The following is a 14,539-nucleotide window of genomic DNA, read 5'->3' as shown; positions in this document are numbered from 1 at the left end:
AGATACCAGAAAATATGAGCACCCTTGCACTTTTCTTAAATAATTCAATTTTTTAAAATTTAATTTGATTTCAACTGATATTGATTTGATGTTTTATTGCATTTAACCTTTTATTAACTAGGCAAGTCAGTTTAGAACAAATTGTTATTTACAATGATGGCCTACACCGGCCAAACCCAGACGACGCTGAGCCAATTATGCGCCGCACTATGGGACTCCCAATCACGGCCGGTTGTGATACAGCCTGGATTTTGAACCAGGGTGTCTGTAGTGACACCTCTAGCACTGAGATGCAGTGCCTTAAAACGCTGCGTCACTTTTCAACATTGCAGAACCAATTATATATTTGTTAACTTAAGTTTACAATTTTCATGTAGAAAACAAAGACAAACGGCATAGACAAATTGATTTGCACCCCAGAGCTAGTACTTAGTTGCACTTCATTTGGCCAATATAACTGCCAACAAATGCTTCTTGTAGCCATCAATAAGCTTGCTGCACGTTACTACTGACAATTTGTCCCACTCTTCAGCAGCAAACCGAATGATAATAACACCCTCCCTACAATCAAAGACGAGGGAGGTTTGAGAATGCTGTGAGATTGATTTGCTGCCTCTGGTACTGGGGGCCTTGAACACGTGCAAGGCATCATGAAATCAGAAGATTATCAGGTGTCGAATGTTCAAGCCAGCGTCCAAAAACTGGGTCTCCATTGAAGGTTGTGTGTCTTCCAGCAGCACATCAAAAAAGCACCCAGGGATGGTTCAAGAAGCGATGCTGAACCGTTCTGGAATGGCCAGCGTAAAGTCCAGATCTGAATCATATCTAAAACCTATGGAGAGATCTGAACACAGCAGTTGGTGGAGGGCAGCCCTCAAACATTGAAGAATTAGAGCAGTTTGCTGCTGAAAAGTCGGTGTTAATCAGCAGCAAACTTGGCCAAAGGCTGTGCAACCAAGTCCTAGCTCTGGGGTGCAAATAATTTTATCCATGCCATTTGTCTTTATTTTCTAAATTAAAATGGTATACTTAGGTAACAAAACATTTATTGGTTCTGCAATGCAGAAAATCCCATAACAAGGTGTGGTGACCAAAAGTTGAATTTAAATTTCAACACATTATTGAAGAAATAGGAAATAATTTAAGTGCAAGGGTGGCAATATATTTGCAGTGATGTAAAGTACTTAAGTAAAAATACTTGAACATACTACTTAAGTATTTTTTTGGGTGTATCTGTACTTTACTATTTATATTTTTGACAACTTTTACTTTGCTACATTCCTAAAGAAAATAATGTACTTTCTACTCCATACATTTTCCCTGACACCCAAAAGTACTCATTACATTTTGAATGCTTAGCAGGACAGGAAAATGGTCTAATTCAAGCACTTAAAGAGAAAATCCCTGGCCATCCTTACTGCATCTTATCTGGCGGACTCACTAAACACAAATGCTTTGTTTGTAAATGATGTCTGAGTGTTGGAGTGTGCTCCTGGCTCTCCGTACATTTTATAAACAAGAACATCGTGCCGTCTGGTCTGCTTAATATAAGGTATTTGAAATGATTTATACTTCTACTTTGGATACTTATGTATATTTTAGCAATAACATTTACTTTTGAAAACCAAATACTTTTTTACTCAAGTAGAATTTTACTGGGTGCGTGCGTTCACTTTTACTTGAGTAATTTTCTATTAAGGTATCTTTACTTTTAGTATGACAATTGGACACTGATCTCAATTTAGCATTTTCCACCTAATAATACGGTTTAGAACTTCCCCCATGATTCACTGATCCTAGATCTGTGCGTACCTGCAGCTCGAGCCAAGATGGTGGCTGGGTCCTGGTGCAGTTCACAAAGGTCCGCCTCAACCTCTCCTCGCAGTATGGAGCGTAGCCCGGCGGACCACTGATCATGAACGTACGCAAAAACTGAGGGAGGGAGAAGGGGGGGTGTCAGGGGTTAAAGACCAATGAGACATCCTGGGGCACATTCAGTGGATCCACTTTCAATTCATCAGGACTAGACCAAGACAAATGAGAGGTGTATGTGTGTGTGTGTTCGCACACATATATGCATACATGTGTATATACGCTGTGTGTGTGTTATCAAAAATACGAGGGTCTTACTTTGACAAACTTCTCGGAGGGAGCGAAGCAGCCAGCGCAGAGAGAGAGCAGGATCCAGCCACGTGCATGGCTACTCTTAGATGGGTTCTGGGTCAGCTGCTTACAGATCTGACAGTAGATCTCATCCCTGGTAATAGACACAACAGCCAGCCAATAACAGTGATGGTTAGGGGTCCCCATATTCAAACTAGCATACCACTTATAATACACGTCCAATATATTACTTAATAATTTCTCTGTGACAGGTGCAAACTATTACATTTACGTAATTTAGCAGATGCTCTTATCCAGAGTGACTTACAATTAGTGCATACATCTTAAAATACTGTAGCTAGGTGAGACAATAACATATGACAATTGTAGTACATTTTCCCTCAACAAAGTATTTATCAGCAAAGTCTGTGATACTAGCAAAAAACAGTGGTAAGTATTTAAGATAGTGTACTCTTTAAAGAGGTAGTGTTTCAGACATTTTCGGAAGATGGGCAGGGACTCCGCTGTCCTGACGCTGTCCTGACGCTGTCCTGACCATTGGGGTACCAGAACAGAGAAGAGCTTTGACTGGGCTGAGTGGGAGCTGCCTTCCTGTAGGTGTGGGATGGCCAAGCTACCAGAGTTGGCAGAACGGAGTGTTCGGTTTGGGGTGTAGGGTTTGAGCATAGCCTGAAGGTAGGGAGGGGCAGTTCTCTTGTTGGTCCGTAGGCAAGCACCAGGGTCTTGAAGATGATGCGAGCTTTGACTCAAAGCCAGTGGAGTGTGGGGAGGAGCCAGGTGACATGGGTTGAACAGGTGGGATGCGGCGTTCTGGATAAGTTGCAGCGGTTTTATGGCACAAGCGGGGAGCCAACAGAGAGTTGCATTAGTCTAGATGGGAGATGACAAGTGCATGGATTAGGACCTGGCCGCTTCCTGTGTGAGGAAAGGTTGTACTTTACGGACGTTGTAGAGCATGAACCTGCAGGAGCGAGTATCTGCTTTGATGTTTGCAGAGAACGACAGGGTGTTGTCCAGGGTCACGACAAGGGGCACCGTGGAGTTGTCAACTGTGATGGAGAGATCTCAGAGCGGGCAGGCCTTCCCCGGGAAGAAGAGCAGCTCCATTTTGTCGAGGTTGCGCTTAAGGTGGTGGGCCAACATCCAAGCACTATGGTGGAAGCTCAGATCATCAATGAAGGAGGGGAGGCGTGGAAAGAACAGATTAAGAATGTAGGGAAAAAGTTTTTCTGAGTAATTGGTAGAATAAGTCAAAGGGTCGTAGGTCACCTGAGGACGGGCCTTAGGATGCCGTTGCCGATGATGAAGTGCAGCTTCTCCAGGTTGGAGGTGGGCCGGTCCTCCAACATGCTATTTCCCTGTAGGCTGTAATCACCGTCCATCAAACGCCGGGTCACCTATAGGGGAGAAGAGGAGGCGGTGCCAACAGGGAACAGTCATGCCATTGGCGATTACTTCCATTCGGTCAGTTGGATATTGGTATTGGTAAAGGCTGAGTTGACAACGGGGGGGTTCGGATTACAGGGGTACCCACAGATGCTGAACACCCCCATAACAAATCAGAGTACCCATATAATCTGTCAAATATTAACATGGGCACATCCATAAGCACCAACAAGAATGTTGGTCCAACGCACTATTTTTGGGATTGTGTGGCTCAGTTGGTAAGAGCATGGTGCTGCTAACCGGCATATACTATCATTATTATGTTTTTTACTATTATTATTAAGAAAGCTATAATGAGACACAAACCTCCTCAGTGATCTTGGACTTTCTCTTCAGTGTGAGAGAGACCAGCTTGTGTCTCACACTGTTCTTCTTTTGCCCACCACCACCTTCAATTGAGCTGTTCTGTCAGAGGGAGAGAAAGGGGCGTAGTTGAGCTTTATGTTGTCTGTAAGTCTGTCTGTGTCCTGGATGACATACACAAAAAAATCCACCCATTCTACCAACGTCCTCCTTCTCATCTCCTCAATGCTCATTAAGAAATACTAGCGGCCATGACTGAAGGCAAACAAGAGTTGTCTTGGGGGTGGGGTTTGATGTGGGTCTTTGCCATTCAATTACAACAACCAAGTGCAGTAGAGTACAGCGAGGTAAGCTATACTAGCTTTGCTATGGATAGAACAAAGATTTGAAGTTGAGGACTTCTCCCCTCCTGACTGACACACCATCTCAATTTAGTTCTATGTGTAGGCTAAAGCCTGACCTTGTGTTTAGCCAAACTGACAGCAGCTAGCTAGCACAGCTTGTTGATAGCTGCAGCTGGCTATCATATCTAGCTGATATTTCTCTGCCAAATCAGTTATGGCAAGATAGCAAGAACCTGGAATGTGTTTCATAAGTAACTCATTCTACAGCATCTTGCTACGGAAGTAGCTTGCAACTTAGTGTATATTTACATTATGTGATGAAACGTTGAAACTAAGTGGCCAGTTTATTGGGTACACTGATCTACATTGAACAAAAATATAAGCGCAACATGTAAAGTGTTGGTCCAATGTTTCATGAGCTGAAATAAAAGGTCCCAGAAATGTTCCATACGCACAAAAAGCTTATTTCTCTCAAATGTTGTGCATAAATTTGCTTACATCCCTATTAGTGAGCATTTCTCCTTTGCCAAGATAATCCATCCACCTGACAGATGTGGCATATCAAGAAGCTGATTAAACAGCATGATCATTACACAGGAGTATTTCTGTCTGATTGGCGGGGCCTGGCTCCCCAGTGGGTGGGCCTAGCTGCCAAGTGGGTTGGCCTTTGCTCTCCCAGGCCCACCCATGGCTGCACCCTGCCCAGTCATGTGAAACCCATAGACTAAGGCCTAATTAATTCATTTCAATTGACTGATTTCCTTATATGAACTCTAATTGTTGCATGTTGCGTTTATATTTTTGTTCAGTATAGTACCGGGTTGGACCCCCTTTGCCTCCAGAACAGCCTGATTTTTTTGTGAGCATGGACTCTACAAGGTGACAGATGCCAACAGTAAAGCATCCTGAGACCATTCATGTGTGGGGTTGCTTCTCAGCCAAGGGAGTGGGCTCACTCACAATTTTGCCTAAGAACACAGCCATGAATAAAGAATGGTACCAACACATCCTCCGAGAGCAACTTCTCCCAACCATCCAGGAACAGTTTGGTGACGAACAATGCCTTTTCCAGCATGATGGAGCACCTTGCCATAAGGCAAAAGTGATAACTAAGTGGCTCGGGGAACAAAACATTGATATTTTGGGTCCATGGCCAGGAAACTCCCCAGACCTTAATCCCATTGAGAACTTGTGGTCAATCCTCAAGAGGTGGGTGGACAAACAAAAAAAAACAAATTCTGACAAACTCCAATCATTGATTATGCAAGAATGAGCTGCCATCAGTCAGGATGTGGCCCAGAAGTTAATTGACAACATGCCAGGGCGGATTGCAGAGGTCTTGAAAAAGAAGGGTCAACACTGCAAATATGGACTCTTTGCATCAACTTCATGTAATTGTRAATAAAAGCCTTTGACACTTATGAAATGCTTGTAATTATACTTCAGTATTCCATAGTAACATCTGACAAAAATATCTAAAGACAAAGAAGCAGCAAACTTAGTGACAATTAATATTTGTGTCATTCTCAAAACGTTTGGCCACGACTGTATATAGCTCCATTCTTGTGTATTGTATTCGTGTTACTATTTTATTATTATTTTTAAACTGCATTGGGAAGGGCTTGTAAACAAGCATTTCACAGTAAAGTCTACACCAGTTGTATTTGGTGCATGTTACAAATACAATTTTGCTTGATTTGAAAGCCCATTTTCATTAGAGTAGTTATTTCCCAGGCAAGGGCAAGTACTAACCACACGTCTTGTCTGAGAAAGACGTTCCAGTGTGCGAGTTCATTTTGCATCACCTGGTGCCCCAGGTGCTCATTTGAAACCATTCCATTGGTCCTCCTAAGGAGTGGTCTCCGCCCGCCTGAGGCACCGGGCCATGCAAAGCGAACTCGCCCAGTCTTTTCCCAGTTGACTTAATTGCAGTCTGAACCAAATCCTCAAGTCATGACGCAGTCACTTACCAAACTCCATTTTGGATGAGACTGACTTTATGACCAAAATGATCCTTTTTACACTTTGTACTCAAATTTGACACAAAAATAAATGTTTGTCTCCATCCCACATAACCAAGTTTTCCTTTTGAAAACGGACTATCAAGGGCAGTTGACCTTTAACCGCTCCCTTAGGCCAGTGTTTCTCAATCCCTCTCCTGGGGACCAACATTTTTATTTTTGCCCTAGCACTAACACATTCCAATAATGATTCCAATAATCAAAGGCTTGATAAGTTGATTAGTTGAATTAGATGTCTGCGTGCTAGAGCAAAAACAAAAATGTACACCCCTTTGGATCCCCAGGACCAGGATTGAAAAACACTGCCTTAAGCCTTATTTATACCTTGGGCAAGTACACAAAACAAGAATGCAATTAGCGACGCTACTACACTATTTTACTTGAATAATTGCATTCTTATGTTGTGTATTTGTGTTAGTTATAAATTAGGCTTTAAACCCTTGCTATTATGTTCTCCCTCCAAAGGACATCCCTTCCTGTCCCATTTTACATTGAATAGCTCACAATCAATGTTCCCTCTAAGCTGTGTGCATGTAGCCCCTAGACTGCTCCACCGCTCCCGGGACAGCCGGGCAGAAATATCAGTCCACAGAGTGAAGCACCAGATTGAACTTCACTCAACTTGACTGGTCAATCTCTAAGGAATTCCTAGTCAATCGCCAAACATTTCTGTAAAAAAATAAAATAATTAAGCCTTGTGTTAAAAATGTTTTATTTGTCTCTGGCTGTTGAATGTGGATGCACCAGATTTAGCTGCGCTGCACGCCGGGTAGGCTAACTGTTTGAACCATTTCATGTGTCTGAAGGTACTCTGCCTTCCCGGCGGGCCCAGAGAGCAAATCTAGTGCACTGTCTACTGCTGGCCAATCAGATGGCTCAAATTACAGTGTCTGCAGTAAGGTAGCAGGCATAAAAGAAAGCTACAGAAAAGTTGATACTGTGAGATTTCAAAACATTTAAAACCATAAATAGAGACTGTCAACGAATACAGCAAAGAGCTTCTGTTTTTATGAGTGAGTTCATGTTTAAGTTCTTACTCAGCACTGTCAACACTTTGTATTCAACACTTTAATAAGACATAAAATCAGTGTTCTTCCTATTTCCACTCAGTGCTACAAAAAGCACTGCAGCAGTAATGAATAAGTAGGAAAGTGTATCTATAGGCTTGCATTGTTGTTACTATTAGCAGCTTGGGTCTTTTTTAATATCAAGGAATATTTCACTTTCTCGGTTCATACTGTAGGAGTAACAACATGAGTTTGTGCATGAGGCAAATAATGCGGTGCGACTCGGGTTTCACCATCAGCTGGAAGGCGGTCCCTTTTTGGTCAGTCAGTGGAGGAAAGGGGGAGCGAAGGGATGTTAAGAGACTGATCATCAGATGCAGGCACCATCAATCCAGTAAAATACAAATTTTAAAAAAAATATTTAAAATGTACGCTCACTCAGCTGTGCATCACAAGCAGTGGCAATTTTAGCATGTAAATCTTGGTGGGGCCAAAAACATAATTGTGGGATGCATGCCAGCAAAGCCACTACACAACACAACACTAAACAATACATTCATGGCACTATAACGGTGACAAACGGTGCCCACAAACTGTTAGGGCCTACATAAAGCTATCCCAACAGCAGAGTCCAAACTGCAGTCCCAACACCTTACCAGCGGAGCCTTGTCTGGCAGAGAAACAGTTCATCCAGCCTCATTTACTGCCTTTAAAAAAACTAAAACATATCTGACATGGCTGACTTGCTTAAACAAATGTGGTTTCTACTGACAATTGAGATGTACAAACTATGGCATAAGGGGACAAGAGGCAATCCGTAATTTCGATTAAGACATTAATGAGCGAGCTAGGACGGACGTAGTCAATATAACTATTGGTTCAGCACTTTTGAAATGTACAGCGACAGAATTCAGAACATGGGCCATTCTTACAGTGTTCTTCCTGTACACCAAGTCAGAACCGTAGGATAAATAAAGGGGGCATTTAAGCAGAAAATGAAAGCTCTTACAATATTCAATGATTACATTTCTCAAAAACAGGTTATAGGCCACATGTGCACCACCAAGTCAGAACAGTAGGCAAAATTAAGAGGGGAAAATAGACCAAATTATTAGGGTGAGGCACATGGGCTACTAACAGCTTACTACACAACATACACTTAGTATTACTTTCTTAGCTATGGTAAATATATCTCCCTGGCATATTACATAATTTATGCAGCAGCATACAAGACATTGTTGGACTCACCTTGTGCTGTGTTCACAGCACTCACTTGAAAATAAAGGAGAGCCGCACACTCTAGGAGCTCAGATGAAAAAATGTAATATCCAACGTTTTGACAGCCAAGTTGTCTTCATCAGGGTATAATCACAAACACTGCGGGATGACTCGTTTATATAGTGTCAAATGACACACAGGTGTCTGTAATCATGGCCAAGTGTGGACTAATATCATTGGTTAATTCTCAAATATAAAAATGGTATACAAAGAACAGCATACAAAAAAACAAATTGATAGCATACGATCATAGATTCATTTTAGACTACACAAGCTTACAAACAATTACAATGGCAAAGTCACAATAATCACAAGAATGGCTTCAGATCAAAGTCTACGTTGAGACCGAAAGGAGCAAGGGTCTTTAAGTTAAAGATCCAGGCAGCCTCTCGTTTTAACAATAAATTATCAAGGTCACCTCTCTCCTAGGGAGGGTGACATGTTCGATGCCAATATAACCTAGAGACGAAATCGAGTGGTTTGCTTCCAAACTGGGTAAGTCAAGTTTTTGCACCTAATGGTGCTACGGTGCTCTGAGATACGTACTTTTAATTCGCGCTTTGTTTTACCCACATAATTTTTACCACAAGGACAAGTTATAAGATAAATAACTGCCTTAATGGAGCACGTAATAACACCTTTGATTGGGATCGATTTCCCTGTTTGTGGGTGTTTGAAGGATCTACATATATAAGTGCCATTGCATTGAGCACAGCCATTACACTTGTAGTTTCCATCCAGTAGGGGCGCAAATAGACGTTGTTGAGGAATATCTTGGGGTGGTAAATCAGAGTGTACCAATTAGTACCACTTTCTTTGCGTCTCAGCCATATTTCTGTCGAAATCTGATTGTTTTTTGCAAATTCTTTTGATTCGACAGAATTGGCTGTAGGGCAAACTATTTGTCAAGGGAAGTGGGTGACAACTGTCAGCCCTCAACAAACTGTTACGATCAATATCCCGTTTCCAAATAATGATGTTAGGCAAGAAAACATTTTTGAGAGGATTGAAAATAGACTGTTTCTCCATGTAACCCACATACAAATTAGCATAGTTAGGAGCCATGGGGGATCCCATAACAGTACCCTTCGTCTGAATAAAGAAATCCTTTAGAAACATGAAATAGTTATGTGTGAGTACTATTTCAGCCAATGTTATAATGCAGGCACTGGAAGGTAGTTCATGAGGGTCACGTTGCAGAAGAAAATGTTCCATAGCTTCAATACCGCCCTCTTGTGGAATATTTGTGTATAACGGATCAACATCAAAAGTAACTAACAAAGTATTCTCTGGGAGAGGATCAAGAGATTCAATGATAGAGATCATACTGCTGGTGTCCTTTACAAAGGAGGGGAGCTGTTCTGCTAGTGGACTAATAAAAAAGTAAACAAAAGTAGATAGAGGGGCCGTTACTGCATCAATGCCCGTTACAATAGGGCGCCCTGGAGGTTTTGTAACATTCTTGTGTAATTTCGGTATAGAAAGTGGCAATTTTAGGGTGTTAATCTTGGTGTTCTCTGGCAAATGCCAAACGTCCTGCACGGTGTTGGGCTGTAAGCACAACCCCCACCTGTAGACGTCGGGCCCTCATACCACCCTCATGGAGTCTGTTTCTGACCGTTTGAGCAGACACATGCACATTTGTGGCCTGCTGGAGGTCATTTRGCAGGYCTCTGGRAGTGCTCCTCCTGCWCAAAGGCGGKGGTAGCGGTCCTGCTGCTGGGTTGTTGCCCTCCTACGGCCTCCTCCACGTCTCCTGATGTACTGGCCTGTCTCCTGGTAGCGCCTCCATGCTCTGGACACTACGCTGACAGACACAGCAAACCTTCTTGCCACAGCTCGCATTGATGTGCCATCCTGGATGAGCTGCACTACCTGAGCCACTTGTGTGGGTTGTAGACTCCGTCTCATGCTKCCACTAGAGTGAAAGCACCGCCAGCATTCAAAAGTGACCAAAACATCAGCCAGGAAGCATAGGAACTGAGAAGTGGTCTGTGGTCACCACCTGCAGAACCACTCCTTTATTGGGGGTGTCTTGCTAATTGCCTATAATTTCTACCTTTTGTCTATTCCATTTGCACAACAGCATGTGAAATTTATTGTCAATCAGTGTTGCTTCCTAAGTGGACAGTTTGATTTCACAGAAGTGTGATTGACTTGGAGTTACATTGTGTTGTTTAAGTGTTCCCTTTATTTTTTTGAGCAGTGTATATTTTTAAATCCTGAACAACAATTCATTGGCAGGGCAATTCAAGCAAAGCCAATATGCGGTGATAATGATTTGGGCCTATAGCCTACTTTACAAACATCATTGCTACAGTACTGTTTTTAATTGGTTAATGCTGCATTTGGCTTATGTTTTTTAAGTCATGTTAAAAAAAAAATCTGAGTGGTAGATCTCGACTTGCATTTTGACTCAAAGTGATTTTGACTCAGAAAAGGTTTGTGACCACTGTTCTAAAGTTTTCCCTGTTAATTTCCCTTTACTGTGGCAATTGTGATCGAATCAACGCAATATTAACCACTTTCAATGCAACATACAGAAACAAAACAAACTACTGTAGGCAAGAGATTTGTTGTAGGCAGAAAGCATCGGAGTAGGATTCTATTGCATTGGCATGCACTACTCAGCACCTACTCTATACAGACCAGTGCGGCATAAACAATCAGAGCTGCAGTAGGTCTATATGCACATTTTGTTCATATACTTTGCTAGTTAGTGAGTTATTAGCCCAGTTGTAGATCATTTGTAGTCAGCAATAGGGGAGTGATTGCTTCCTACAAGAGCACAAAACGTGTACATTTCTCGACATCTTTGAAAAGCAAGTCAGGTAAACATCTTTTTTTTCTCTTAAAGGTGGCAGTGTTGTATTTTGAGACAGGCTTGAATAAGCTAAGTAGCCAATAGGCAGAGAGTAGCATAATTTGTCTGATTCTCTGTAATAATGGTATGGGAATATTAATGCATTTTATTTTGCAAAGTAGTTTCTTGTATCAAATAACCCAACAGCGGAGCAGGTCGAGAGTTTAAAGTTCCTTGGTGTCCACATCACCAACAAACTATCATGGTCCAAACACACCAACACAGTCGTGAAGAGGGCACGACAACACCGTTTCCCTCAGCAGACTGAAAAGATTTGGCACGGGTCCCCATATCCTCAAAAAGTTCAACAACTGCACCATTGAGAGCATCCTGACCTGTTGCATCACCGCTTGGTATGGCAACTGCTCGGCATCCAACCGTAAGGCGCTACAGAGGGTAGTGCGTATGGCCCAATACATCACTTAGGCCAAGCTTCCTGCCATCCAGGACCTACATACTAGGCAGTATCAGAGGAGAGCTCAAAACATTTTAAAAGATCGCAGTCACCCAAGTCATATACTGTTCTCTCTGCTACCGCACAGCAAGCGGTACCGGAGTGCCAAGTCTAGGTCCAAAAGGCTTCTTAAAAGCTTCTACCACCAAGCCATAAGACTGCTGAACAATTCATTAAATGGCCACCCGGGCTATTTACATTMAKGAKCCCCCCCCCCCCCTATGTCTAATCACTCTACCCCTACCTACATGTACAAATTATCTTGACTAACCTGTACCCCCGCACATTGACTCGGTACCGGTACCCCCCACATATAGCCTCGTTATTGTTATTTTATTGTGTTACTTTTTACTTTAGTTTATTTAAGAAATATTTTCTCAACTCTATTTCTTGAACTGCATTGTTGGTTAGGGGCTTGTAAGTAAGCATTTCATGGTAAGGTCTACACCTGTATTCGGCACATGTGACAAATAACATTTGATTTGAACAACATTGTCAGTTACCTCCTTGTCTGAAGGACAAGTGGATAAACAGGTTAATGTCAAGCCCTGTGTTCAATACAGGCCTCATGGAGTGTAGGCCTATATTGAAAATCGCACTTTGGATGCTACTGAAGGCTGAATGATAGAACAGCTATTTCCATGTTAACATTTAAATGGGCTGCATTTTCTCCATTGTTTTTGATGGAAGGACACTCTGGTAGGCCTGCAGTATGATCAAATAGCCACAGTAGTCTACTTGGCCACTGTTAAAACTGTAACTTAAAGCGGGTACAGCCTCAGTGTTCACAGTAAACGCGCGCTGGAAGTTTTTCACAACATTCAAATTTGGGCAAAATAAATAATCACAAACACCTTTTTGCACACCTCCCCCGACTCCTCAACCCCACATTCTCTCACGTCCTCCCTTTCATCCCTTCTCTTCCCACCCTACTTCAACCCACTCTCTCTTCTTCTCACTAATTTATCTTTCCTTTACCCCCTCCCCCACTCTTCCCACCCACATTCTATCCCCTGTCTCAACTATGTTTAGGAGAGGGGAAGCTGATCCTGAATCTGTACCTAGGGGAGGCTTCACTTCAGAGCTCACCCTCACCTCTGCCTCCACAGTCTGGAGCTCCTGCAGCTCTCTCTTGTAGGTCCTCTTGCTCAGCGTCTCGTAGATCTTGGTCATGACGGGGATCTTCTCTGAGCCGTCACTGATGGCGATGTGGTACTTCGGTTCAGGCAGGTCCCCCATGAACCTCAGCACCGTGATCCACACTGCCAGCGCTGCCTGGGGGATGGGGGGATTGGGATTGGTTTTCAAGAGATTGTTTGGCCAAATTGCTAAATTATAGTGCATTCGGAAAGTATTTAGACCCCTTCCCTTTTTACACATTTTGTTACGTTACAGCCTTTTTCTAAAATGGATTATATTAATGTTTTTGCTTATCACTCTACACACAATACCCCATAATAACAAAGCGAAAACAGTTTCTGACATTTTTGATAAATTGTGTTATTTTTTTAAACAGAAATATTTTTATTTTATTTACATAAGTATTCAGACCCTTTGCTATGAAACTAGCATTTTAGTTCAGGTGCATCCTGTTTCCAATGATCATCCTTGAGATGTTTCTACAAATTGATTGGAGTCCACCTGTGGTAAATTCAATTGATTGGACGTGATATGGAAAGGCACACATCTGTCTGTACAAGTTCCCACAGTTGACAGTGCATGTCAGAGAAAAAAACAAGCCACGAGGTCGAAGGAATTGTCCGTAGAGCTCAGAGACAGGATTGTGTCTAGGCACAGATCTAGGGAAGGGTACCAAAACATTTCTGCAGCATCGAAGGTCCCCAAGAACACAGTGGCCTCCATCTTTCTTAAATGGAAGAAGTTTGGCCACTCGGCCAAACTGAGCAATTGTAGGAGAAGGACCTTGGTCAGGGAGGTGACCAAGAACCCGATGGTCACTCTGACAGAGCTCCAGAGTTCATCTGTGGAGATGGGAGAACCTTCCAGAAGGACAACCATTTTTGCAGCACTCCACCAATCAGGCCTTCATGATAGGGTGGTCAGAAGGAAGCCAATCCTCAGTAAAAGGCACATGACAGCCCGCTTGGAGTTTGCCAAAAGGTACCTAAAGACTCTCTGGTCTGATGAAACCAAGATTGAACTCTGGCCTGAATGCCAAGAGTCACATCCGGAGGAAACCTGGCACCATCCCCCCCACCATGTTTTTCAGCGGCAGGGACTGGGAGACTAGTCAGGATCGAGGGAAAGATGAACGGAGCAAAGTACAGAGAGATCCTTGATGAAAACCTGCTACAGAGCGCTCAGGACCACAGACTGGAGGGAAGGATTACTTCCAACTAAACAACGACCCTAAGCACACAGCCAAGACAATGCAGGAGTGGCTTTTGGACAAGTCTCTTATTGTCCTTGAGTGGCCCAGCCAGAGCTCGGACTTGAACCTTATCGAACATCTGTGGAGAGACCTGAAAATAGATGTGCAGCTACGCTCCCCATCCAACCTGACAGAAAGGATCTGTTGAGAAGAATGGGAGAAATTCTCCAAATGCAGGTGTGCCAAGCTTGCAGCGTTATACCCAAGAAGACTTGAGGCTGTAATCGCTGCCAAAGGTGCTTTAACAAAGTACTGAGTAAAGGGTCTGGATACTTATGTAAATGTGATGTGATTTTTTATTTTTGTA

The 14,539-nt window shown here is 42.8% G+C and overlaps 1 protein-coding gene across 1 annotated transcript in view; it reads right to left on the bottom strand.

Moving 5' to 3' along the window:
- The window catches only part of LOC111980897 (unconventional myosin-VIIa-like), a 93,961-nt gene that overhangs the window by 25,026 nt on the left and 54,396 nt on the right, over positions 1–14,539 (bottom strand). Inside the window, exons 25-29 of the mRNA XM_024011947.2 lie at positions 12,936–13,115; positions 3,877–3,975; positions 3,394–3,521; positions 2,131–2,257; positions 1,813–1,932 (exon numbers count right to left, since the gene is read on the bottom strand). Of these exons, the coding sequence (XP_023867715.1) occupies positions 1,813–1,932; positions 2,131–2,257; positions 3,394–3,521; positions 3,877–3,975; positions 12,936–13,115 (654 nt within the window). The remainder of the gene's footprint in view (positions 1–1,812; positions 1,933–2,130; positions 2,258–3,393; positions 3,522–3,876; positions 3,976–12,935; positions 13,116–14,539) is intronic.

The sequence above is a fragment of the Salvelinus sp. IW2-2015 genome, linkage group LG20 (assembly GCF_002910315.2).
Source record: "Salvelinus sp. IW2-2015 linkage group LG20, ASM291031v2, whole genome shotgun sequence".
Lineage (NCBI taxonomy): Eukaryota > Metazoa > Chordata > Actinopteri > Salmoniformes > Salmonidae > Salvelinus > Salvelinus sp. IW2-2015.
The sequence above is the reverse complement of the archived record's forward strand: the minus strand, read 5'-3'. Positions and strand labels throughout refer to the sequence as shown.